The 25,327-nt window shown below is 40.5% G+C and overlaps 6 protein-coding genes across 9 annotated transcripts in view; 1 reads left to right on the top strand and 5 right to left on the bottom strand.

The window, feature by feature from the left end:
• LOC105448643 (zinc finger protein 32-like) overlaps window positions 1-3,240 on the bottom strand; it is an 8,973-nt gene extending 5,733 nt beyond the window's left edge. The window contains exon 1 of the mRNA XM_011687333.1: window positions 3,149-3,240. The gene's annotated coding sequence lies outside the window, so the exon portion shown is untranslated. The remainder of the gene's footprint in view (window positions 1-3,148) is intronic.
• Window positions 3,241-3,655: 415 nt separating this feature from the next.
• On the top strand, window positions 3,656-6,330 carry LOC105448641. 3 transcript variants are annotated; one of them, XM_011687329.1, is made up of 4 exons: window positions 3,656-3,912; window positions 4,213-4,647; window positions 4,801-5,155; window positions 5,231-6,330. In XM_011687329.1, exons 2-4 carry the CDS (start codon window positions 4,417-4,419, stop codon window positions 6,157-6,159), a joined length of 1,515 nt encoding a protein of 504 aa, XP_011685631.1. In that variant the 5' UTR covers window positions 3,656-3,912; window positions 4,213-4,416; the 3' UTR covers window positions 6,160-6,330. The 3 variants fall into 3 exon arrangements, with proteins under 3 accessions (XP_011685631.1, XP_011685628.1, XP_011685629.1); XM_011687326.1 differs by having other exon boundaries at window positions 4,213-4,728; XM_011687327.1 differs by having other exon boundaries at window positions 3,657-3,912; window positions 4,213-4,713.
• A 54-nt stretch (window positions 6,331-6,384) lies between these two features.
• LOC105448640 (cilia- and flagella-associated protein 20) lies at window positions 6,385-8,411 on the bottom strand. The gene is made up of 4 exons (XM_011687325.1): window positions 8,167-8,411; window positions 7,964-8,061; window positions 7,520-7,894; window positions 6,385-6,988 (listed from the first exon to the last, which is right to left on the bottom strand). The coding sequence occupies exons 3-4, from the start codon at window positions 7,793-7,795 to the stop codon at window positions 6,683-6,685; spliced, it is 582 nt and encodes a 193-aa protein (XP_011685627.1). The 5' UTR covers window positions 7,796-7,894; window positions 7,964-8,061; window positions 8,167-8,411; the 3' UTR covers window positions 6,385-6,682.
• Window positions 8,412-8,797: 386 nt separating this feature from the next.
• LOC105448638 (double-stranded RNA-binding protein Staufen homolog 2) lies at window positions 8,798-17,368 on the bottom strand. Of its 2 annotated transcripts, XM_011687323.1 has the most exons (8): window positions 17,164-17,368; window positions 16,192-16,265; window positions 15,603-15,811; window positions 14,608-15,207; window positions 13,789-14,339; window positions 13,169-13,694; window positions 12,890-13,098; window positions 8,798-12,756 (listed from the first exon to the last, which is right to left on the bottom strand). In XM_011687323.1, exons 2-8 carry the CDS (start codon window positions 16,236-16,238, stop codon window positions 12,496-12,498), a joined length of 2,403 nt encoding a protein of 800 aa, XP_011685625.1. In that variant the 5' UTR covers window positions 16,239-16,265; window positions 17,164-17,368; the 3' UTR covers window positions 8,798-12,495. The 2 variants fall into 2 exon arrangements, with proteins under 2 accessions (XP_011685625.1, XP_011685626.1); XM_011687324.1 differs by lacking the exon at window positions 16,192-16,265.
• Window positions 17,369-20,062: 2,694 nt separating this feature from the next.
• On the bottom strand, window positions 20,063-22,347 carry LOC105448637 (15-hydroxyprostaglandin dehydrogenase [NAD(+)]-like). Its single transcript, XM_011687322.1, has 6 exons — window positions 22,141-22,347; window positions 21,941-22,067; window positions 21,687-21,793; window positions 21,235-21,408; window positions 20,745-20,896; window positions 20,063-20,501 (listed from the first exon to the last, which is right to left on the bottom strand). The coding sequence occupies exons 1-6, from the start codon at window positions 22,234-22,236 to the stop codon at window positions 20,378-20,380; spliced, it is 780 nt and encodes a 259-aa protein (XP_011685624.1). The 5' UTR covers window positions 22,237-22,347; the 3' UTR covers window positions 20,063-20,377.
• Window positions 22,348-22,471: 124 nt separating this feature from the next.
• The window catches only part of LOC105448728 (peroxisomal hydratase-dehydrogenase-epimerase-like), a 10,298-nt gene continuing 7,442 nt past the window's right edge, over window positions 22,472-25,327 (bottom strand). Inside the window, exons 10-13 of the mRNA XM_011687470.1 lie at window positions 24,652-24,758; window positions 24,402-24,575; window positions 24,065-24,228; window positions 22,472-23,780 (exon numbers count right to left, since the gene is read on the bottom strand). Coding sequence (XP_011685772.1) covers window positions 23,645-23,780; window positions 24,065-24,228; window positions 24,402-24,575; window positions 24,652-24,758 — 581 coding nt within the window. The 3' untranslated portion in view covers window positions 22,472-23,644. The remainder of the gene's footprint in view (window positions 23,781-24,064; window positions 24,229-24,401; window positions 24,576-24,651; window positions 24,759-25,327) is intronic.

Raw genomic sequence — 25,327 nt, 5'->3', positions numbered from 1 at the left:
GGGGGAGGAAAGGACGCGTACGTCTCGTATCATTTAGAATTTAGAAGGAAAATCTCGTCCCCGTTTTTTTTCTCTCTCGACTCTTTTCCCTCATATTCGCGCGATCGCGTCACGGGTCGACGCGACCTATCTATTCCGCGCGACGTCATTCCCTCCCGGCGTCGCTCCGCGTCGCGGGACGCGGCCCTCATTTCCGATTGTATTTATAGATGTGGTCGCTTATATATAGCGTACACATACACGCGGGCCACACGGTATACTTATTGCAATCAATAAAATGCTAATTTTTAACACTTTTGTAGCTCCGCACAAAATGGTCGCGCGCCCGACCGACGTATATATCCCGCGAAATTCCGTAAATACGATCCTCTATACCCCCGTGAATCGTCGTCGTCCCCACGACGACGTGCAGCTCGCTGACATTTCGCGGCTCGTTAGCGGCCCGCGACGCGATTAATTTTTTCGGCCGGAGACTTTCGGCGGCGAGCGAGGCGTAACCCCCGTCCTTATAAGCATCCGCGCGTACCGCGAAAATGTCGCCGTTATATTTAGACGAGCGAGTCGATTCATCCGCGACGAGCCCGATCATTATAATATAATATTCGACGTTAAAAAATGGGGGGAATCGAGATCGACGCTCTAAATCGCCGATTTTTTCGCCGAGCAACGTTATTCGATCACGGAAAATCGTCGCGATCGCGAGACGAGGGAGATCAGGGGAGATCGGCACGCGGCGGAGGATCGAGGATCGCCGTGCGATCTCGGCCGATCCCGAGAAATCGGCCGAGATCGGCGCAGAGCGCGGCGCCGACGGCATGAATTTCGAAAATTCGACCACGACCGGCACGTGATCGCGACACCCCCCGCCGCGCAGAGCGGGGACAAATTTTGAAAGAAGGAAAAAAAGAGGGGGAGAGAAAAAATGAGGGGAAAAAAAGAGGAAGAGAAAAAATGAGGGGAAAAATAGAGGGGGAGGGGAAAAAAAGGACGCCCGCCGCGCGAAGATACGCGCGAAAGCGCGCTCGCCGCGTCTCTCGTCTACTCACCAGGATATGCAGATATTTCCGTATTTTGGTCTGCAGATAATGACGCCGGCCGTCCTCGGCAAAAATGTGCATCCCGTCGTCGTCGGTGGCGATGTCGGCCGCACAGATCCGGCACTGCGCCGCGGGCCGGTTCGCTTGCCGATCGCGCTGCTGCTGCTCGAAATCGCGTACCGTCGTGTCCATTTTTCAAAAAGGAATCGGAAGAGCGAGGAAAAAGGGGAAAAACGGAGAGATCGGCGAAGGAAGAGAGAGAGAGACGAGGGGGAGGAACAACGGAAAAAAAAATGTGAGAACGGTGTGCCGGGGGAGGAGAGGGGAGACGATTTTTCTTCTCGTTCCACCGCTGGAAGACTTTTTCGTTTCGGCCGATCCTCTGGCGGGTAGTAACGGCGGGCACACGCCGACGCGGGCTTCGGTGGGACCACGTCGATCTTTTCTTTTTCTTTTCTCCTCCCGAAAACCGGACGATCGGAGGTGCAGACTCAGGACGAAACGCCGAACCGCCGAGTCGGCCCGCGACGCGACGTCTTCATGTGTCCGGGCAACGACAGGGCATCCTCGGTCGCGAGGAGCGGCGACGGCGACGGCGACGACGGCGACGGCGGCTGATGCGCGACCGAGAAGAAGCCGCGTGTGTCTCCCGACGGCGGCGGCCGAAAGCGGGCGAACGTGCGACGGCTTGATTATTCTATAACGATTTTCCCTCTTTTTTTGTTCCGCCGTATACTTTATGAGTGGAGCCGCGGATTGGGCGAGATTATAAGCCGCGCGGCACGGCGCGACGCGACGCGAGTCGTCGTGCCCGTGTGCTCTTTATAAAAACAGACGCGCGCTCGCCCGCGCTCGTCGCGGGTAGTCGTCGGGCGTCGGCGTGCGTCCGTCTCTCCCCCGTCCGTCTCGTCCCCCCGCAGTGTGCCGCGGAGTGCTCAATACAAAATATATAATAGCATTCGTCGATTTGAAAAACATATGTATATAACCAATTGTTTTATTTATGGATTCCGCCGGCGCCTCGCGTCGCGGCGCGCGGTGCGCGGCGCTCCCCGCCAACCGGCGCGCAGTGCGCGCGTACATACGTATCCGCGGTAGCGGCGGCGGCGGCGGCGGCGTCGCCGCCTCCACCACCACCTCCTTCTTCTCCTCCTCCTCCTCCGCCGCCGTCGCCGCCGCCGCCGCCGCCGCCGCCATCCACCGTTCGCGAAAATCGTATATTACATCGATGCAACGACGAACGCGACGACGCCGCGGCCATGCGGCGCGCAAAAGAATAAAACGCATCGGCGCGCGGCACTCATCTTAATTGCTCCGCCATCTTGACCGGCGCACCGCGACGCTCGGCGATCATCCGCGGGCGATTCTTCCTTTCCGCGCGGTATCCTCGGCGATTCGCGCCACCGGCAACCACGTGCCGCTCGCGCGCCGTCGCGACACCTCGCTCGCTCAGCTCGCTCGCACGCACGCGGCTCGGGATCGCCGCCCGCGTCCGTCGCGTCGTCCGGTCCACGATTCCGCGCTTTCCCGCCATTTCTCGCCGCCCGCGCGCCCCGCGCCACGAATCGTCCCGGTCACGCCACCGCCGCGCCGCCGGGTGATACCGCGCGCGTGCGCGTGCCGCGTTTTTGCGCGCCGCGGAAAATAGTCCGCGGCCACTCGACGCGAACGAGCGGAGATCCCCTCCTCATCCCGCTTCCCCGTTCGCCCTCCCGAGGGGGTGGAGCGGAGAGCCGGCGCTACGCTCCACGTCCCCATTTAAAAAAATCAATACTTAATAATTAGCAATTAATACGCCCGCCGAGTGTACGTGTGTGTACGCGATTATCCCCCCCCCCTCCGCCCTCCGTCACTCGCCGCCGCGGTTCCGCCCCGCCGATTTTCCCTCCCCGCAGCCCTTAATCACGCCACGCTCGTTATAATGACACGATCATTATTTCGTTAATTATTCGTATCGACGTTTGTTATTCTCCCCTTTTTGTTCCGGCAACAGAGGGGGATGATTTTCGCTAGAGAGCGCCGAGTCAATGCGGGATCGGCCGGGGTAGAAAAAGATATCCCTGCGAATTCATTTTGTAGGTAGAATTAATTTAGGCGGAGGGGCGACAGACCGTAATTATCGGCGCCGTTCGATGATTGACGATGACGATGATGTCCTCGATCCGGCCCTATCATCTCGTCTTATCTCGTCTCGGCGTTTCGACACGCCTGTAATAATTAGCACGAAATGTAATAAATTGATTAAATGTCAATGTGAAAAAGCGAGCGGAACGAATGTATATATATTATATATAATCGTATTCATGATTATTAACGTACAATTAACGTTTTGCGGGAATGCACGCTCGAAAGAGATAAAATTGCATTAAATCAGTTCTTTTTTCAGCTCGAAGTAACACACAAAGCGAATATTCGAAGATTAAAGAGAATTAAGATTAAATTAAAAATATACCTCATTACTGTAACTGCAGCTCTCATTTATCCTCATTAAAATTTGTTTGCTCCCGTTATGAAATATCGTATTCCCGTGAATTCAGAGCTTAATTTATTGTAAAATATATATATATATATATATATATATCTGTTTATCGAAAATATATTAATTACCCTGCCGTTTTCGTCACAATCGCGATTGTAAATAACACGCGTAGAAACAAAATGCGGACGAATCAAGAGGAGGGACATAACCTCTAAGGGTTTCTCGCCGCAGTAAAAAAAAAATCATGGAAACGATCATCAAATTCTTGTCATTTTCCACCTACACGTTATCTTGTCGCAGAAGAAAGGATTGATCATGTTGAAAAAAATATATCCGATAAAACGTCGCGATATGCTCCTCGAAGAAGCTATGTCAATACTCCCTTCTGTATCCCCGGTAAGCGGACCGGCAGATCGACGGCGAATTCGATCGGAGATTACCTGGCAAATCGTAGAAAACGTCGTCGACCGCGTTTTGCTCGCGTTTCGCCGCGGCAGAGCGTTCTGACATAACCTGACAGCAGATTGGCAGAAATCGAGCCGGATCCGTTCGAACGGCGGATTTCGCTCGACTTCTGCCGGCAATCCGCGTAAAACTGTGCGTAGCGGGTACGCCAAAATCTATCTGATTTCCGCTACTCGATTTGCCGCTATATTTTGTTAGCAAATTTTACTATATTTCTTCCTATAATTTTAGCTGCCAACAGCATTGAACATGCCAGATCCTGTACTACTGCATCTATAGCCCTTCTCTCTCTCTCTTTGTCTCTCTCTTTCGACAAAATTTGTAGCGCGATACTTTCAGATACCTAGAATTTAAATTCCTGATACTCTTGGCTGTCGTGAGTGGCACAATTCTTGCGGCGCGATCGTGGAACACGCATAAATTTTTCCTGTGAAAATGACAAAGAGTATGTCAAAGAGGGAGGTCTGTGGGTACATGTCGCTGTTGTACAGCGTCGCGGACAAGCCGTTGGATTTGTGGTCGAAACACGTTTCCTACGGTGGCAAGATTCGTAGGGTGAGGGACGACCTATTGCACGGGGACAGGGTGATCGAGATCACCGGGCCAAACAACAGCACGATCCCCACGAGCGTAACTATTCCCGCCAAAGCGCAGGACGTCCTGAACGTAAAGCTCCCTATTCTCGTGTTAATCGTAAAGAACTTGAACCTGCGGTTCAAGCTGGATGTCCAAGTACACGGATGTTCTGTAAATTTTATGAAAGATATTCCATTACAACTGTTTTCTCAATGATGACTTTCCATCTTCCGCCATGCCAAGATAATGGACGAGGAACGGTACCGGAGAAGATTCTCTTTCATGACCCACAGCGTCGAGAGACCGAGAATCGGCGCGAGCTTGGCTCGTATTCCGTTGATATTGGAAAAATGTTGGAACCTCTTGGAGATAAATCTCCAGGCTCTCTGCCGCGACGCGTACGGGACGGATTACGGGGCCCTGCAAAGAGTGACGATTTATCCGAATTGTCATTTGAGAAGGGTGTACCTGCAGGATCGTCACTACGACGACGACGAGACCCGCATCGAGATGTGTCAGGCTTTCATCGATATGTACATGTTGAAGCGGAGTCAAATCAAAGTCGTAAAGGCTTGCCAGACGGAAGAATGTTACACAGGTTTTATAAATTCTCGCGGACATGTGAAATATACATAGATATTAGTATATTTATATTTCTCGTTTCGGCTTCTAGAACCTCCAGAGCAATCTGCCCCGAATTGTTTTGCCAAGGAAGATTCTATTGGTACACCGTCGGCAAAAATGGATCTACGTAAAACCGCGGGCAACACGGAAAAACTGAAAAGTTTAAATTCACCTAACTTAAATTTATACAAGTCTATATTAAAAAAGAATCACATGTCGGTGGACGCTTTAAACGGCGCGATAAAGAAACGTAACCAGCATATTTTTACAAGACAAAGTGAACGCCTCACGAAATCTTCGATAAATGAGCCAATGATTACAGAAAATAAGTTAAAAAAAGGTAGCAGTGACATAACGGAGAAAGCGGGCCAACGTTATGCAATGAAGACTCATAAGGCAGAAATCTCCATGCTGAATATAAAACTTGATTATAGGTTGCAACCTGCGTCTGCTGTCGAATTAAAAAGAATTGCGAAGAATCAATTTTTAAAAACGCACGTCAGCGAAATATTATTCAAGGATAACGAATTTCCAAAATGTCCGCAGAAAGGTCAGAATGCAGGAGATACGTATGTTAACATGAGAAACTGCAACATAAGAAATTGCACATTAAGCGATGCTGATAACGTACAGACAGGAAAAGATAACGCTACGGTTGCAAAATTTAGAGCAGCCAGTGCTCCGTCCGCTTTTAAACTCGAGCTGTCTGAAAATGTTAAGCTTGATAAAATAAACAACGTGTCCGACAATCCGAGCGATGGACATGTTCGTTCTAAGCATAAATACGTAAAAGAGAGTGAAAGAAGTATCGCCAATCGTTTAAGATCTCTACTTAGCATCGAGGAAGACGCTGAAGACATGTCTGCACACAAATATATTCCATCTCTAATCGAGAAAGAGGCAATACTGGAAGAAATAAAATCGTACGTATTTAAAGACAGCATCGGATTTTATAACAATAAGTCGTTCCGCGAATAGAAAACTTCTCGAGAAATTACAGGATAAAGGCCTCATGTAGAACTATCAATGTATGTATAACACAAATAACAAATCGGAGAAAGTTATAGCCAAGAAGAGTTTATAGAGAAATCGAGATGGTGCGCAAATAAATGTATTTGTTCACAATAAATTTAACTCCACTTTTTAGCAGATTATTCGAAAAAGTAGAATTCTGGGAAAAAATACATATAGAACACGAAAATATATACGTACTTTTTATATCTAGCGATCCATATATCTAGTGATAAGCAAAAATACACAATTCTTAATACATAAATGCATGACACATAATCTACATCGTATTAAGTAAAAAATTTCTCTTAAAGATTATTAATTGTACTACTTGCAGTTTTTTGTTTTTTTGAGCGACGTATAAAGTTAAAGCAATCGTCAATAAATTATCTTTTATTTCGAAAGTAATTCGAACAAATTTTTAAAGAAACATCTCACCGAACGACTCTCCTTTCTTTCACTAGAGGCGCGCGTATTCCTTCACTAATCCTCAACACTTTGCCTTGTTCTGAATGGGCAAGAACAATTTAAATTCCGCGGGCAATTCGTCCTCCGAGTATAATCGATCTGAGAAGTACACTCGCCGTATTCTGCAATTAGCGTGTATCTGGACCCTTAGTGTTTCCACGTAATTCGTCCCGTAGGCACGGCGCGTGAAGTCGGCCAAGTTGAACTGTATCTGATTCCATCCGTCGTCCAGCCTCATCGGCATGGTACATATGAACGGTTTCACTCTCGTCGTGGATTGGTAATTGCTAGCACGAAATCTACGGCGTACATTCTTGTCGTCGATTATCTGAAATGTGAAAATATTTTTTTTCATATTAAAAGAGATTGGATAAAATTGATGAACGAAAGAATTCTTTATCTCTCCTTAAATATATTAAATATTTTTCTGAAGTGTCACGTGAGAGCAATCGACTCACAGTCGATTGATTGATCTGTTTCAGAAATCCATATTTCACTAAGGTGTACCACTACTGAACATGTTATCTATATCTGAACACATACACAAAATTTATTAATTTCAAATGCTTTTTTTTATTATATCAAAATTTAATTGTAAAAATATTTAAAGATTACAATTAAACTGTGATATTATGAAAAAAATCATTTAAAAATAAGTTTTTGTGCACCTGTTCGGATATAGCCGGTTCCTCGGCGCCAACCAAACATCAAAGCTAACCTTCTTCCATCTTAAATTAATCGAACTGTGCTAAATAATGCCGGAGCGGGATAGATACATGTTCAGTAATGGTTTACCCTAAAGTAGATTAAATGTTTTCCCTTCATTTTCTCCATAAATCAGTGGCAAGGAGAGCCTCACCTGAACCTCGAATGTGAAGTACTTCTTCAGATTCTTGATAATCATAACCAGGAAGGGCAACTTTATCCCCAAGGTTTTCCTCGGATCCGCCGGACACGTGATATACGTTGTGCTGACGTTGCTGCCCAGTATCTCCAGAACAAGACTCTGGATGTCATTGTCGGTGATTCTCTTGATATGTCCGTTCCTCACCTTCTTGTCCCAGATCTGCAGCGGCTTGCTGCCGATGCTGTACAGAATGGACAGGAAGCCGCTCTGGAAGGTGTTCTTGAACATCTTCGAATTCGCTCGAGAAACAATCCCGCTGCTGACAATTTTACTCTGGCGTGTGCACACCGAAACGCGCGAGACCCCTCCTCTATTTTCTCGTCAAGCCTGCAATGTAAAATTAACGTGTGACGAATCCGGTTCCTCGGCGCCGATCAAACAACGTCGAAAGCTAACCTTCTTCCATCTCAAATCAATCGGACTGCGCTAAATAATCCCGGAGCGGAATCGAAAGCGCACCACATCACATCGGCGAAGGGGAGGAAAGGACCGAGCTGAAAACACGTAAACGGTCAAGGAAATTCATGCTTATACTTGAGACAACGAGTTTTCCGCTCTCTTTGCGTATCGTTTTAGGAATCGTCGGCGTCGAATCTAACCTATAATTGACTGTTTGATCGATACATCGTTCCCCAGTGTATATTTTGCTGCTTCTCTCCGTATCGACATAGACGGAGCTTCAACTTCAGGCGCGCCAGATCGCAGCAAATTGCCAGGCTAACGAACTTGAAATTGTTAGAATTACAAATATGTAAATTCAAATTTCCTTTGGACTCATCGAATTCCCTCGCGTTCACGAGGTTATAACAGTTCGAACTGATAGACGGTCCAAATCAAAATCGCGGGCTGCGAGGACAGTGAAGGGTCTCTCGCGGCGAAAGGCTGAACCACGATGTCACATTTTTCAATGAGAGTTCCGTCAATAAGAAAGGGATTCTTATATCTTAATTTAAAAAAAAATTTCAAATATTTCATAATTTATCCTTTTCGGATGTAAATTCTTTTTTTTTTTTAATTTAGACCTTTCAGCTCTCGTTAAAATCTAGAAAGACGTACCTATGAAGTTCTCGTAGCAATCGGACAAATTAGAAGAAATTTTGCATATAAAAAAATGAAATGTCAAATATCTCGCAAATTGATATATATACACTTGAACTAAATTATGAGTATTTTATTCAAAGCGGAAGCGAAGGCGAGAAGGATAAATAAAATGAAATCGTGCGGTACATATTTCGTGTGCCACCTTGTCATGCGTATATTTGAAACGCACAGTAAAAAGGCCATATACATGTACGTGAAACCTTTCTACGATCTCGCTCTCTCATCAACGTCGAATACAAACTGATGCGGATAGAGGAAAGCAGTAGATTCCTATACGTCGTACAATTCACTTTCGAAAATGCAATTAAAGCTTCAATCGGTACAATCGAAATGATCCCCCTCGATCGACTTGTAGGGGCCGGTTTTACTCGATCATTCCTCTCAGATGGAGGCTGCCGAGGACTCGCATTGCGCATTACGGTGTTTTTCTTTTTTTTAATACAGCGCGTACACACGCGTTACATGCATAACGAACAAATTGCTTCGCTTAAAAATGTAAATCTAACGTAATAATATCGGACTACGGTATTTCGTATACTTTTCTCTCGGCGCACGCGTTCCCGCCAACTAACTGGAAAAAAAAACTGCGAGAAGTATTGAATGTATTTTACAGAAGCTTTACAGAACAGCAACGTTGTAACGTGGAAAAACGGCAGCGGGTTTTACTCGAATCTCCTAATACTAACCGAAAGTAAGCAAACGTTTCGTATGGCGCTCGTATACGCGCGATTACGGCACTGAAACGAAATGAGACGGAACGAATTAATGGATTAACGCATGTGAAACTAGTATTACGCAATTCTCTCCTTCTTCCTGACAGTGTCGCTGACATGTTAGCCTGTTTCCTCAACACCTTGCGAGTCTAAGCCCGACAACGCGTCGACGACTTCTTTTGCGTAAGCCTTTTGCGAGCTCTCTCTCTCACTCCCCCCTCAAAATGTCGAAGGACACATTTCGTTTCCGGTATCTCGGTAAATTGATACGTTATATTCGCTTATCTATTCGTTAATATTAACTATACGGTATTACAGAGGTTCTTAGCACGAAATCCTTTCTTCTCTCTCTCCTGCGACGTGCGCGACGTAAATTCGTTCAATTCGCATCTTCGTCCTGCTCGGCTCTCTCTCTCTCAAAAAAAAAACTATAAATGTATATAATGGAATCTACCACCGTGTCTCGTGTAATACTGAACGACACATGAACAAGAAAGGCCCACTTATTGAAAGCGATCGGTATCAGGCAAAACAAAACTCAACCAGAGTCTCGAAGAGTCAATAAATAATTTTTTTTTTCCAGCGAATGTCTCGAACAAACCTCAATTTAATTTTCGACAGATCATCCATCATCTCCGCGAACGTTTCTTACAAATTTTTTTCAATGTACCGAGTATCGGGCATTTAGGAGTAAAATGTAGGCGACTTTAGTGAACAATAATACAGTTTCACGCCCAACCGTTCTGGACAGTCAGCGCTACTCGCGTAAACTGCCTCGTATTTGTTGTTCAGTTAAATCGCATATGTAATACGAGAACAATGAATAGAAGACAGCGGGTCGCTCGGTTGAGAATCGCCGGTACAAAGTCTCTGGGTGTCGTTACATCGTGTCAATTAAAAGGCAACGTTCGTATGGTTTTTGCGCGGAGGCGCGCGGTAGAGCTCAAGTTCAGGAAGTAAAAGTTATGCGAATATATTCAGAGAGTTTGTACCGTTTCTCAATCTTCATTCATTATTAAGTCTCTTCCTCGCTCTAGTACTCCTTTTAAACTCTCGTTTACTCTCGACAGTAACACAAAATTCACCGTTGTTTCAGGATTATTTCTCAAGCAAAATTAACTGACAATTTCGCAATAGTCCGGACGCAACGGGACAAATTTTGAATTATTGCCTTCTCTTCTTTTCTCTCTCTCTCTCTCTCTCTTTTTTTGACGCATCGAAATTTCCGTCGCAACGTATCATTTACTGTCCACCTGCGAAATGACAGATGTACGGAAATTTCTGTATTCCCCACCCTCCCCCTCGCTTCTCAACCAGACAAAATTCGCCGTTTTCGCCGGCTTCTCAATCGAGATTTTAAAACAATTTTGTAATGATCTTGACGCAACGGGACAAATTTTTTTCTTTACTACTCTACCTTCGTCTCTTGCCTCCGTTTTATATTTCGCCGAAATTTCCCATACAGCGTATCATTACCTATCTTCATTACCGCGAATGACAGATGTATGGAAATTTCTGTGTTTCCCTTCACTTCTCAATATTTTACGTTATTACATGAATATATAACCCCAGATTGCTTCTGGCCCCGCGTAGAAAAGCAAATTGGGGCATAGGGACAGTGTATATCGCATTACCTATGTTTTTTTTTATCAATTTAAACGTTAGCTACTTAATCTTTCACACAATCGGTTTTTTAATCAACACGCATCTCTAGGCGCGTGTAGCCAGAGTTTACTCTGGAAAAATACGTGATTTTTTTTTTATGTATAATTTTCATATGCGACTCTCAGTGGAAATAAGTTTTTGAAATTGCTACTTTTTTTCCCTTTCAAACGCGCGCGTTACGAAAAAATGTACACACGAAAAATATAAAGCGATCAATTCCGAACAGTCGAGAATTACGAAAAAAAAGAAGAAAAAAAAAAGAAAAACATTTTCATAAATATTAATCAGGTAATAAGACATAGCATTTTATTCATGATACTGTGTGGAAGCTAAGGAATTCAATTGAGAAATTAAGAGATGGTCGCATTTCATCTCCAGGTCGTGATTGTGAACTTCACTTAACATTTTCCCTATAGTGTTTCATTACATATTATAGACTGATCCTAACTGGAGAATGACCATTTTGTATCATTGTAGATAAGTATATTGCTATTGTGATCCTGTCAATGAAAATGTTACAATAAATACAGCAGTTTATATTTGTCACTGCTAGGATCGCAATCACGATCAAGCACCAATAATAATAATTTGCGTAGCATTATTAATTTTGCAAGAGCTGTATTATATCGAATCGTTCAATGATACGCTATTGTATGTAATTTATAACAATAGATTGCCGACAGTCACAGAAACTGGTCATTGTCTACTGTGACTGATCGGACGTTTCCTAGTCATTAAACGAAAGAAAAATTCTTACACAATTACTAAAGGTCGCTTATTGGTGCTTGAACAGCATTTCAATGTAATTAGGACACTGCAAAAGATCAGGAAGATTTCATACATACTAATAACTAATTTAAATAATTTTGTATAAATTGATTCAAATTTATATCCATTCGATTTTTATCGTTATTACGATTTTATCATTATAGTATGCAATGTAAATAATAAGCAATCCAATAACATAACAAGCGTGTAAAATGAAAATATCTACAGATCATGCACAACTGCTTTTTTTTTTTAATCTTTGACAAAATTTTTCTGAGGTAGATATAAATATATTTTTACAAATTATAAATATAGCCAGATTATTGCATAGCAGCTTTTTTTCTATATACGAATATATGTATATTACTATATAGAAAAAAATTCAATGAGACAGAATTTTTTTAATAGATCAGATTCCGCGAAAGGAAAGGAATCGGATTTAGTAAAAAAATTGACTAACAAAACCGCGGCTGAGACTTTCTTGTTGCGCAATTGAAGAAAAAAAAGTCTCTGTCGAGGAAAATAGCAACATCTCCAAATCGGTAATGAATAATCAATAACTAACATTATCAATTTCGTAAAGAATTGTATAACAATTGGAATTCACTTAACTTTCTTTTGCGGTGTCCTAAAGAAGCATAAATATAACTCAACATTATATATGTCTTAAGCGCTACTCAGTTACTTATCGATAGCTCCATCCATAATGTTATTTTTAACTTGAATGCTAATGTGTATTCCATCACCAGACGCACCTTTGTCCTTCTTCACTTGTGCTGCGTTCGAGGCATTATCGAGTCCCAATTTACTAAGTGTACGAAGCGCCCTCAGGGCCGCTTGATTGCGGCTCGCGGTTATTGTCGCCCCGTTACCGTGACAAACTTGCGGTGGATCAGTGCTTAGCGACACAAGTGATAGATATTCCTTGTTTATAGACACTCCCTGGAACAATGGGAAATAAATTAATTTAATGATACAATCGAGATCACATTTAACGTTGAATTTTAATATTTTTTAAATATTTTAATATTTAATTTTTTTTTTAAATACAGATGAAACGATCGCAATGAATTACCTTGGGAAAATCACTAAATTCTACGCTGAAATTAAATAACTGAGATAAATAATGCAATTGATCCTTGGGCGAGACACCAGCCGTATTCTGCTGTTGTTGCTCGCGCAACTCTTCAGCGACTATTTGTACGCTGGGTCCATTCCCCAGTTTAGATTCTTGACCTCCGTCTACCAGTAAAAGACCAGGTACTAATTGACGGCCTATGGTACCTGGAAAGCGATAAAATTGTTACAATTTATCGAGCGACAATTTTATTACGATGAGATGTTTCCTCCTTACCTCCTACCGAATGAGGTTGAGTGTCGTTCATTTGTTCGTCCTCGAGAAATGTAACTTTTCTAGGCTTCGACTCCGTGTTCTCGCTCTCTCCCGTCTTTATGGACGGTTTCGCGGGCTGCGGCGACGGCTTGCTGTATCCCAATTGCGCTAAGAGAGCCTCAGCCGCGGCTCTCTTAGCCAATTTCTTGTTAGGTCCGATCCCTTGAGCGGAGTGCTGACCCATTGTCACCTCCATGACAAACTCTCTGCGCCTCGGGGCGCCCTTCTCGTCGATCAGATTGTAAACCGGCTCCCTCTCCCGTTTCGCCTGTTGAATCTGCACCAGCCGGGAGACCGGGTTGACCTCCTCCGCGGCCTCGTTCTCCGCACGGGGCTCCTGATAAACTTTGATTAGGTTACGTGATTTCTTCTTCGTCGCTGGCGGCTTACGTTTCACTCGCATCGTGCGGTTCTGTATGGTAGCCGGTAACGGAGGAAGACGCTTCAGCTCGTCTAGCATCAACTCGGCGGCGCGTTTCTTCGATACCTGCGAGAAAAACGAAAGAGATACGAGCATCAGATATATTACCGTCATTTTACTTATCGTTCCGTTCGAACGTGAAAGGTTTGAGAGAACTTACCTTTTTCGAGGATCCCTCTCCCACAGTGACCTTGTCGCCGACGGTGCATTTTGTCATAAAAGTTCTTATGTGAGGTTTACCGCTTTCGGATACAACTTCAAAACTGACTGGCAGTCCGCGTTTCAGAGCGGTCTCGTGGACAAGAGACACGGGGCTCTTTAACTCGGCGTTCGGATCGTCGATGCCACCCAGCGAGCCGTTCTCGGAGGTGTTGCTGGTGTTCGCGATCTCCTCCGGCAGCGGCAACTGCCGTAACTGCTCCAAGGCTCTGCTAGCAGCGTCGTGACGTGCCGCCTGGCCCGTTAAACCTCTACCCGTGAACTCGCGTTCGCCAACCTTCAGCGTGACGAGATACAACCCCTGAAGATCCGTGTGAACTCCACGATTGTACGGTAGACGCGGATTGTACATTCGTGGGAAGTTAGCATTGAATCCGTGCGGCATAAATTGATGCTGTAACGCGGCTGGAGGAGCTTGTCGGAACGTGTAAACAGTGGGCTCGCCTCGTTTCATTGCTAACGCGTTCAATTCGACGGTAGGCGGCAAATGTCCTGTAATTCGAAACGGTATACGTTTAGATAAATTAAATAGTACTGCAAAATCTGTGGGTTTTATAATAAAAAAAAAAAAAGTTGTAAATAACGATATTACTGTACAAATTAACTACTTATGTTGAGAAAAATAACGTAAAACAAAAAGAAATTGTAAATATCGATATTACTGTACAATTAACTACTTAAGTTGAGAAAAATAACGTTAAATGAATATTACTGCACTATAATTCCATGTATATAGAAAAATTCACAATACGAAACTTACCAGAACCTGTTGGACATTTGCCCAGGTGGCCGATTCTCATGGCTTTGGTGGGCTTAGGTGGAGGTTGACGATACCAGGTTTTCGTCAATGCTTCGGTCGCCGCGCTGTGCTGAGCCTTCTTTATACTGGGACCTTCGGCAACATATTCCTCCTCACCTAGTTTCAGTGTCACCGTGAATCTCTTTTTGTGCGCCGGTCCCTGCTCGTTGGTCAGTCTGTATTGATGTTGAATCCTATTGAATCTCGCCAACTCGTTTAACAAGCACATGGGTGTTTTTTCTTTCATGTTTGCCAAAGCTGAATTAGTCGCGTTGGCATGATTCTGACCAGACACACTGTCGTCTCTGGACTCTCCATTGGCATCGTTCGTTATCACCTTCGACTGCTCCACATTCGATTGTTGTGGCACGTGCTGCTGCGACTGTGATTGTTGCACCTGCTGCTGCGACGGCTGTTGCTGCTGGGGAGATTGATTCTGCTGATTATTCGGCTGTTGCTGCTGCGGCTGCTGCTGATGTGGATACTGAGGCTGTTGTACGTTTTGAAGAGTCACAGACACTGTACTTGCTTGGTCCTTCATGCTAACGCTAACCATGGTATCTGAAGCAAACGTTTCGAATTGATTTCCACATCGGTAAAAGTAAATAATATATAGAGACTTCTACAGCGACATATTGAGTCGCTAAACAGAATCATTAGGAAGTTTCTTGGTCAATTTTTAATAATTTCTACAAATATTTATACGTGATGTGGATAAAGTTATTTCTACATGTGAAAAAGACTAGCATTCTTAGGCTAATATTTCTATCACTTTTTTTTATTTAATTCTGTCACATACCCAGCAAACACCAAGTTACATGTAACATACTTGTTAGTTCACACATGTGTTATATTACAGTTATATTGTTGAGTTGGGGAAATTACAACTGACAAGTATATCACATATAACTTGGTGTTTGCTTAGGTCAAATCTCTCACTGTGGATCTGTGCTTACTGTTTGTACTGTGCGTATTCATGCCCATCAACATTGGCTGTCTTGGATTTCCATGCGGCGGGCCAGGATGCTGCATGTGATGCATATGCTGTTGATGGGGGGGCATGGACAGTATTTGTTGATGCGGATTCCGATGTGGTACTAAATGCTGCGGCTGATGTAGCTGAGGCATGTTAGCCTGCTGCATAGGCCGCATTGGTCCTGCCATTCTGTATTCATTTTTTGTTAGGTTATACAATAAGTCTTATTGAATAAATTCCTCATATCTATATTAACTCTCACTATAAATTAGTAAATATGTCTCAGTTACATATAGATGTATTTAATCTCTTTTACAATTCTTTAAAAACTTTTATTCAGAAGAGGCATACTAAGTCACTAAACAGAATCATATTAGGAAGTCTCTTGGTCAAGTTTTAACAATTTCTACAAATATTCACGTAAAAAGTTATTTACTTTAATTCTACATACGTGAAAAAAAGACTAGTGTTCTAGAGAATAGACTAATGTATTTCTATCGCCCTTTTTTTATTTCATTCTGTCGCTGCAAGAGTGTGCTAATATAAGGATTTGATTATAGAATATTAACCTATGATCTCGAAGCTGATTTTGCATCGCGTGATGTTGGCGTAACATCTTATGAGAATCTACGCAGACAAACACCTGTAAAAAAACGAAGGAACAAACTTATTCAAAGCCTGCGGTCTTAAACATCATTTCAAACGACAGAGTCGCGTGGCACGCGTGTAAACAGCCGTGCTACGTAACCAGTCGAAGGATCAAATTTTCCATCGTGTTCAAACATGTGATACATCTGCCTTCTTTTGCGTATATACACCGACCAGGCTCCCACATAGCAATCAGCAGACCAGAGAAACTATTCCTCTGCCGACTTTGCTAATCGGTGAGCGAGAATAACGAATATAAATTCGTGACTATCAGTAAACAGGTAAGCAGTAACAGACAGTTTACGACAACTGCACCGATTTGTTGATCGTGCCAATCAACAAAGGAGGACGAGGAGCTCGAGGTTCCTCGAGTTACCTCAAAAAAAAAGAAAGAAAAAAAGAGAGGAGTTTGCTCCGAAAATTTACTACGAAACGTTAACAAACGTGCGCGCGGTGTATTTCCCCTCTTCAAGACGGAGGACGGACGCGGCGAATCCCGCGAGTTCGCGCGCGATTTGCGGCGGACGGCGACCGCGATCGGATCGGCCTGGGGAGGAGACGACAGGAGGACGATATAACCTTCCCTCGCTGCGGGACGGGCGAGCCGGTACGACGGGGCGGTTTAATTACGCGGGACGACACGAGCCCGCGGCGGCACGTCGTCGTCGTCGTCGTCGTCGGCGGCCGCGCGCGATCGCCTGTCCGCGCGTGGATTGTTGCGACCGGTCGTTTTCTCTCTCGTCGGCCGTTTCTATAAATAAAATTCCCCGTCGATGGAATGGGCTTGGTCCGGCGACCACGACCGTCCGTACGAGCGGAGCCACGCCGCCGTCGCCGCCGCCGCCGGAGCGCGGCGCGTAACACCCTTTTTGCTCACTTTTCCCCGCACTTACCCGGTCACGTTCGCTCTATTTCGCGGAAATTTAGGGCGTGTCGCGCGACACAGTGAAATTTCCGGCGAAACAGACACGCTCCGACGCAAACGAACACCGCCAGGCCCTTAGCACGGCTATTGGCAAACAGTAAAGAAAAGTACTCGGTAGACTAAAATGCGGCCATTTTGATGTGGAGCTAGCGGCGCGGGGCGTGACGTCATCGCCGTCCGCGGGTCACATCCCGGCGCGCGGCGCGGGTATACACACACTGACGGGATGTCGGGATGGGACAAACGGAAATATGAGGAACGCGGTAAGAAATCTAAAATCTCTCTCTCTCTCTCTCTCTCTCTCTCTTTTTCTCTTAGGATCTCCTTTCGTATCTCCCTTTTCGAATCGAGAAAGGGAAAAACTTTCTTTCCTTAATATATGACTTTTGCCATCGTTCGAAAGCCTTATTACTCACGATTGTCATTGCGAGTCACTTGTGCACATCAGAGATAGCGGTTGAAATTGCGTATTCTAGATGTCGAAAAAATTGAAAGAAATTCAAGTAATAATGTATACGCGTAGCACGAGAATTATACCAGCAACTGCATCACGAGACTCTCGAGAAGCGGAAAAGTCATGTAAATGATCGAAATACGTTCCGATAAGAGCGAGCAATTGGAAGGGCGCGCGTGTACATATCTTAACGTCTGTCTCGAAAAAATCATCAGGAGAAATAATATGTATAAGTTGAAGTTCGGAGCGTTCTTAGAGCGAAAATTAAAATGTGATTCGTGCCAAAAAGTACAAATGCACGGGAATAATTTCTGAGACCACTAAGAGTAAAAGAAAAAAAAATAGTTTGTTTAAATTTGAGGTGCGAAAGTGCTCCGCGTTCAGTTGAAAGGAGCAGTGCATACGTGCAAATAAATGATTAAAAATTGTTAATAGTCCTTGCCGCGCTTTGTGCCAAAAAGTGTGGGAACAATCTCTGCAGAGATCCCTGCCAGTAAAAAAAAAATATAGTTTCTTTATTCAAGATAAGAGAAAAGGTGCTAAAAGCCGAGCCAGATCACGTAAGCGCTCAAATATTTACCATATATTTTTAAGGATTTCACAATATAATTAGTACAGAAAAAATCTTAAATACAAATAAAACAGACGTTTTGATGTTATATACGGTCATCTTCGGTGTGTAGTCTAACATACATAAAATATTCGTTAATGTCAAATTAAATGTCTCACTGTAGTGACATTTATTTTTATATATTAGACTACACACCGCGCGAAGATGACCGTAATATATAAGGTCGAAACGTTTGTTTTATTTGTATTTAAGGATTTTTTTTAAGGTTTATTAATTATATTGTGAGATCCTTAAGAATACATATATGAATTGAATATTTGAGCGCTTGCGCTTTTTGGCTTGACTCTTTAGATCCTTTTTTCTTGTCTTGAATTTTATTCATATGAGCCTAATTATAATTTTAAATTTTAGTTTCTTTATTATTCTTATTATAATAAATTCTTTATTAATTCGAATTATTCATGTGCATCCTGATTGGCTCTCGTCATTTGCGTGATTCGCGACGTACTAATTCACAGGGACGCAGTGCTAGTGATCGTTATATGCAGTGGACACTCGCGCGATTTATCCAAGCGATGTTGAATCAAAGGAAGAATCGGAATTTTTAAAAATACTTTAAATTACCATTTCGTCGCGATTCACTTCAACGAACAATTGTCTCTCGAAATTGTCTTTGAAGTCGAAGCGAGTTAATTATTCGTTAATCTGAAAATAATTTGACGATCATTCTCACATCTCAGTTGCACGATTTAATGTGACGAAATACACGGGTCGTGTGATTTAAATAGTGAAGCGTAATGATGTGTCGATTTGCAATTTGACATTGTTTGGCATCTTGTGGAATTTACATTCTCTCGAGTTGTATCGCGAATATGTCTCAAGTGTATGTATGTGCAGTATGTATTGCACATACATTTTCGGTTCGCTTGATTCAGTTGGCTATGCACTCGACGCGGCGTTAATTTCGTGCTTTAACTTAAAACCCGCCGCGCAAAGTTATAGATATCGACCATTATCCGCGTTTTAGTAAGTGTCACGTCGAAGGAGATTTTTTCTATAAAATCGACAACCTAAGAGAAAGTGTATATTGAGTATAACTGATTTAGTCGAATCGTTTATTCGAATGATTCTGAAAATAACGCGGAGAGTGTACATTGCGTCGAGGGAATCCTATAGATTGACAATCGGAACAGTCTGAGAGGTGGAGAGAAGATACATCTCGGGCGCTGGCAAAGCGGTGAGTATTAATTATATGAATAATATAATTAAGGTGAGAAAACGCCAACGCGGTCGAAGGTGATTCGTGTCTAATAATATTCATGTGTGGATCTTATAATTTTCCAATTCAAGCAAATTGAGCGCCGAACATTCTGTCGGTCGTAAAATACAGCAATGTTACTATTGTTACGGAATTTAATAATTTAATGCTAATGAGCATCTTTTAGCCTGTAAAATAACTTATTGCAAAAAATATCAGCCAGGAACCTCCCTGCTATCCAGACTGGATGTCTTTAATTCCCGTTTAACAATTACATATAAAACAATTACATTATAATTAATAGTTTTATTATTATATCAATAATAATTATCAATTATTAATCAGTAACAAATTATAAATCATTTTTTTATTAAGTACATTTTACTATTTACTTATGATTAATCTGAATCACATCTGTGATTATTATATAATTGCGTAAAATGTGACCAAACTATAACGAATACAATATTTTTTTTAAATTACAAAAATTACAATGTGTTTATTTATTAGATATTAATATATTATTAGTATAGGCAGCGAATAATAATTATTATGCTGGAATTTGTTTAAAACATAATCATAAATGTGTTCTATATAATATTTTATTATTACACTTGGATTTATCAACTTTATTTTCATGCCTTGTATCATTACCGCTTCAACGGAAATTAATTTCTTTTTCCGCGTTGCGTTATAAGCAGGAATTGAGACTTTATAATTTTAGTTATAGTTTGTATTGCATTGTATTATTTATTTATTTGCTTTATAATTAATGTGCTTTTATATGTCGATGTGACAAACGTGTTATTCATGATTCCGAGGATAAAGTTTTCTTCTGACTTTTATGCGAGGAAGAGGGGGATACATATAAAGTCTCTGACATGCGAAGATTTTCACATTTAAGCGGCAATAAAAGGCTGTAGTTTTATTGGATATGGTGTCTCACCACGATGAATAATCCAAATCGATCCGTTTTTACCTTTCTGAATGGCCACGACTACAGATTGTCCCACGTGAGCAGCACTATAACAATGTGTTACATTCCCATCGAAAAGATATTGATATAATTTTCTTATTATTATATAATAATAATAATAACTTAACGACTTTTCTTATCTTTTTCTATACTCGAGCGTGCGGGTTAATGACAATATTATAATAATAAAATATATAATAAATAAGTACATTTGTTACGAAAAGGACGGTTTTTTTTATCAAATGCTGTTAATCATATATATATTTCTATTACATCTTTGATATACTTACGATTGACTGTCAAAAAATTCTTTGCTATAAAGCTTGGTAATATCATCTTCATCGATAAACTCGAGAAGATTGTTTTTTTGACTGCTCATTGCCGTCTTTGTAAAACTGGGACATATCGTCAGAATACGAACTCCAGTTTTGTCATAAAATTTCTGAAAGAGATATTATACTTTAGTAAGACCTATTATTTTGTACAGTACTATAAAAAGCATGTATTATTATTTTCAATATTAAATATTTTAGCGGTATGTATAAAGTTCGTACATAAGTTACATGAAAATGATAAATTTAATATAATGCGAAGTATTTATGGTAAAAAAAAAAGATTTTAAGAATTTTAAAATATCTTCCAAGCAAAACATTATTTCGCGCGAGGTATTATTGAAATTTGTATGCAACTGTATCCAAAACCTTGTCAGCAAAATTAGTCATACATAAAATTAAAGGAAAAGTAAGAGTGAGGTTTCATATTTTGTGAAATATAAATTACCTCAAGATTGAGACCAAATCCGACAACAGCAAATTTAGAAGAGCTATACACCGGACATGCAGCGAAAGAACCAAGGCCAGCCATAGATGCTATATTTACTATGGTACCTCCTTTGCCATCTTTTTGTTTATCCATGTAATCTATGGCTAATACCGAACCGCGAATTAGTGCTACCTGTAAAAATAAAATATCTAATAATTCACGTATTATTTATGTATATTCGTGATTAATAAAATTATATATATGTTTACATAAGTATTATACGAATGAGGTATTTAGAATTTGTTAATACATTCACAATAATTAAATTAGTCATTTTATAAAGGATATTTCCAAAATTCTTATTTAATAACAATCAATATTTCCAATCACCGTTTTTAGGACGCTACATCTACTAAAATAAGTAAATTATTCATTATTAATTAGCAGTAATTTAATATTTTATTACTTACGACATTAATAGCAAACGTTTGCTCGATACAACGGTCGAAACATATTCCAGCATTGTTAACAAGTATGTCCAGTCCATTGAGTGCCTTAACAGCTTGCTTGAAGGTTTCTGAGAATTAAAACAATCGGTTAATGTATTTAATATACTAATTTAATGGATACTTCGTGTCTACAAATGTAAAATAAATGTCATATCATAGAGATTATCGGCGATTAATTGTTTTTCGACAAGAAATATTTAAGAGAAATTAATTACCGTTGAACACTTCCAAATTTGTCAGATCGATCGGAAAGTAGATGACACGGTCTTTTCCAAATTTCTCTTGCAGAGTCACCGTCGCATTGTAACTACATTCTCGCGGCAAATCGAAAATGGCGACTTTCTAGAATTATAATAGGACAGACGGATAGGAAAATACTATACTCCATTTTTTTTTATTTTCACCTGTAAAGTACCTTCGCGCCTTTTCGCAATAATTCTTCGGTAATGTGGTAACCGATACCGGACCCAGCGCCCGTCACTATCGCCGTTTTATTTTGCACGTTGTCCATTATTTGATGTTATCGCGTTAAGAGGATATAAAGTAATGGAAGTCAGCTACAGAAGTGCTTGACGGTGTGATGCTTTTTATATGCAATCAGACTTACGCGCAGTTAAATTATAAGGAAAGGCACCGTTTAAAACTTGTAAATATATACTTACTTATCGTCAAATGTTCTATAATCTATGATAATTAGAAGGTATATGTAAATGAGTGTGTATGCAAGTTTGAAAAAGATTGTTGAATTTCAATTGCATATACTTACGTTTATTAGAACAAGAACGAAAACGCAAATATGACAAATATATATATATGTAAATACACGAACATGCTTTTATTATAAAAAAAAAGATCCGCTGTAAAAGTTCCGAACGTTTCGGTTCATTCTGAATCTAGTATCTCTTCAATAAAATTAAAATATTCTTATTCCTTTATATGTATTCAAATAATTTTTAATATATATATATATATACATATGTATATTAATATATATTTATCATATTTGCATTTTTAAAAATAATTTTAACGATAAAGTAAGACAGTGGAACAAATAATGTGATATTTATCGAAAAGCTGTTTGCGATAATATGGGCATCGTATTAGTATTCATTACAACTCTTGAAAATTCTGATTTCCAACAAGCAATTCCCAACATTTCTATCGTTTTTTTTTGTATATATTGTAATAAATTATTCTTGTAGAGATTTATGCGCTCTTTATCTCGAATTTTATTTATACATGCCATAAGCTCCGAGCTTGATCAGATTTTTCGCTTTCAATGATAAATAACGAAAATCTCACGCTGTATACATCGCATTTTATTTTAGCATTCTACGCCTCATTATTTTTGTTAAAAAGGAAAAGAAATTAGAATCTAAAAGTGTCGTTATTATCGCTATTCTATTTTCATGAAATAACAGTGAATATACTGAATATATTATTAGCTGGTGTACTTTGCCATTATTAGAAAAATCAATATTTAATTAGCTTAATTACGAATCTTTTTATTATTAAATATTACTTATCTATGGCTAATTCGAGCCTCGAGAAAGTGCAAGCGCTAAGAATTAATATCAAACTTTTCGGAAAAGCAAGTAAGATCGTTTGACAATTCCACGGTTTTTGCAATACAAATGCATTATGTTTATTGAAACAAATAATTCAACGACTTTGTTTTTCGATTGTTCACAATTAGAAATTTAGATTTATTTTTCCATTACGTTGAAAATAAATCTAATAAATAAATTTGAAATCTAAACAAATTGTAAGTGTATTTGATGGTCGAGAATTTTATGTCACGCTGGACAATCACAAAATCTATTTTTGAAATTTTTGTTCAAATTACATTTTTTTTTTTAAGAATCATGGAAGTGTCAAGACGCCGTGTAACAAGGATATTTTGTCACAAAGCGCAGGCTTTACACCGAAATCTTCAAATCGGCGTAGAACGGTAATTGCACGGCGTAAGCAGGTTGATTGTTTTCGCTGACGAAGATCGCGCCGTTTCCTCCTTTTTCGATCAATTCCACAACAGCGGTTGCCACGTGTTCGGGCCTGTTAAATGGAATAAAACTTTATTATGTAAGATTTATGATAAATCCTTCTTTTGCATTAATCACTTTTTTATCTTACTTTATTTGTAACATTTAATTTCTATGCAAATGTTAATTTATATTTATAAATTTCAATTTATATACTTTAAGATTTATTATACTATATTATTTTTATGTTACTTTAAGATTTATCATAATATAATTTATTTTATTTGTTGTAATTATTTAATATAAAAGTAAGTTCTATTGTATTGTGAAAAGAACAAAATGGTATTTGAAACGTACGATTGACTCTCTAGCGATTGACTCGTCATCTCCTTGGCAGCGAACTCGTCATCGAGGAGATCCATCGCGTAGATTTTACTTGACATGTACTTGGAGGCCATGCCAGTGGTCGTAAGACCGGGACACATCGTCAGTACACGTACGCCCGTTTTCTCGTAGAAAGTCTAAAAATATGCAAAAATGTTAATAAAAAAAGCCCATAATGCTTTGATCATCTCAGCATCCAGCAAAAAAACAAGTGATGTACGTAGCTCAAATAACTTGAAAAGACCAAATAGATAAATTTTGAGCTTGAAGATAGAACTACATTCCGTTATTTGTTTATCGCAATTTTTACTGTTAACGATGAGGTGAATCCGACGATGGCGAAATGCGTTCCGGCGTAAATCGGCGCGAGCGGATTGCTCTGCAAGCCGACTACAGAGGACATGTTGACGATAGTACCACCTTTTCCGCCTTTGTGCTTTCCCATATGTTTCAGGCCCAATATCGTGCCGCGTACAACCCCTTTCTGATTGTAAATGCGAAACAGTAAGAACATCCGAAAGTAACAAATCTAAAATTGAAATAAATCCGTCAGTACTTACGTAATTAACATCAACCATGGGCTCCCATTTCGCATCGTTCATAACGCCAGCGTTGTTGATAACGATATCCAGTGTGCCAAATGACTCTATTGCCTTTTCGAAGCAAGCTGCAAAAATTGTACAAAAAATGCTTCTGTTTGTCGAAGAAAGTACCTTACCAAAATTTCATAAATAAATTAAATTAGAAATATTTCTCTTTCTCTCTATTTCGAAATATAGTTAGATTATTACGTATTTTGTAAATTGGAGTGCAATTTCACCAAGTGATTTTTTATAATAATAATAATTTTTATTATAACACGAATATTTCATGTTGCTCAATTGAATTGGTAAAAATAATGCCATTTTAGAATAATTTAGTAGGTACATACATGACAAATGATGATCGAAAAGACAAAAAATATAAAGTAAAAATTGTGTATATTGGCTCGTATTTTAAAGGAAAATAGAAACTAGAGGAAATAAAAGAAAAGGTAAATAACGATGGTTTCAAACAATGATTTTAATTTTAAATATTGGTCTCTATAATTCACACTAGAAAAAAACGTGTTCTCCGACTATGATTAATGTAATTTATAATAGTTTGAAATTTTGTATTTGCAGCTGAAGAAGACTTATTGTTAGTAAAATCAAAATATTCTACTTTAATATTATTAAATAAAATTATAAAATTATA

The sequence above is a fragment of the Wasmannia auropunctata genome, unplaced genomic scaffold (genome assembly GCF_000956235.1).
Source record: "Wasmannia auropunctata unplaced genomic scaffold, wasmannia.A_1.0 LD336083.1, whole genome shotgun sequence".
NCBI classification, from domain to species: domain Eukaryota; kingdom Metazoa; phylum Arthropoda; class Insecta; order Hymenoptera; family Formicidae; genus Wasmannia; species Wasmannia auropunctata.
This window is presented reverse-complemented; position numbering and strand designations above follow the sequence as displayed.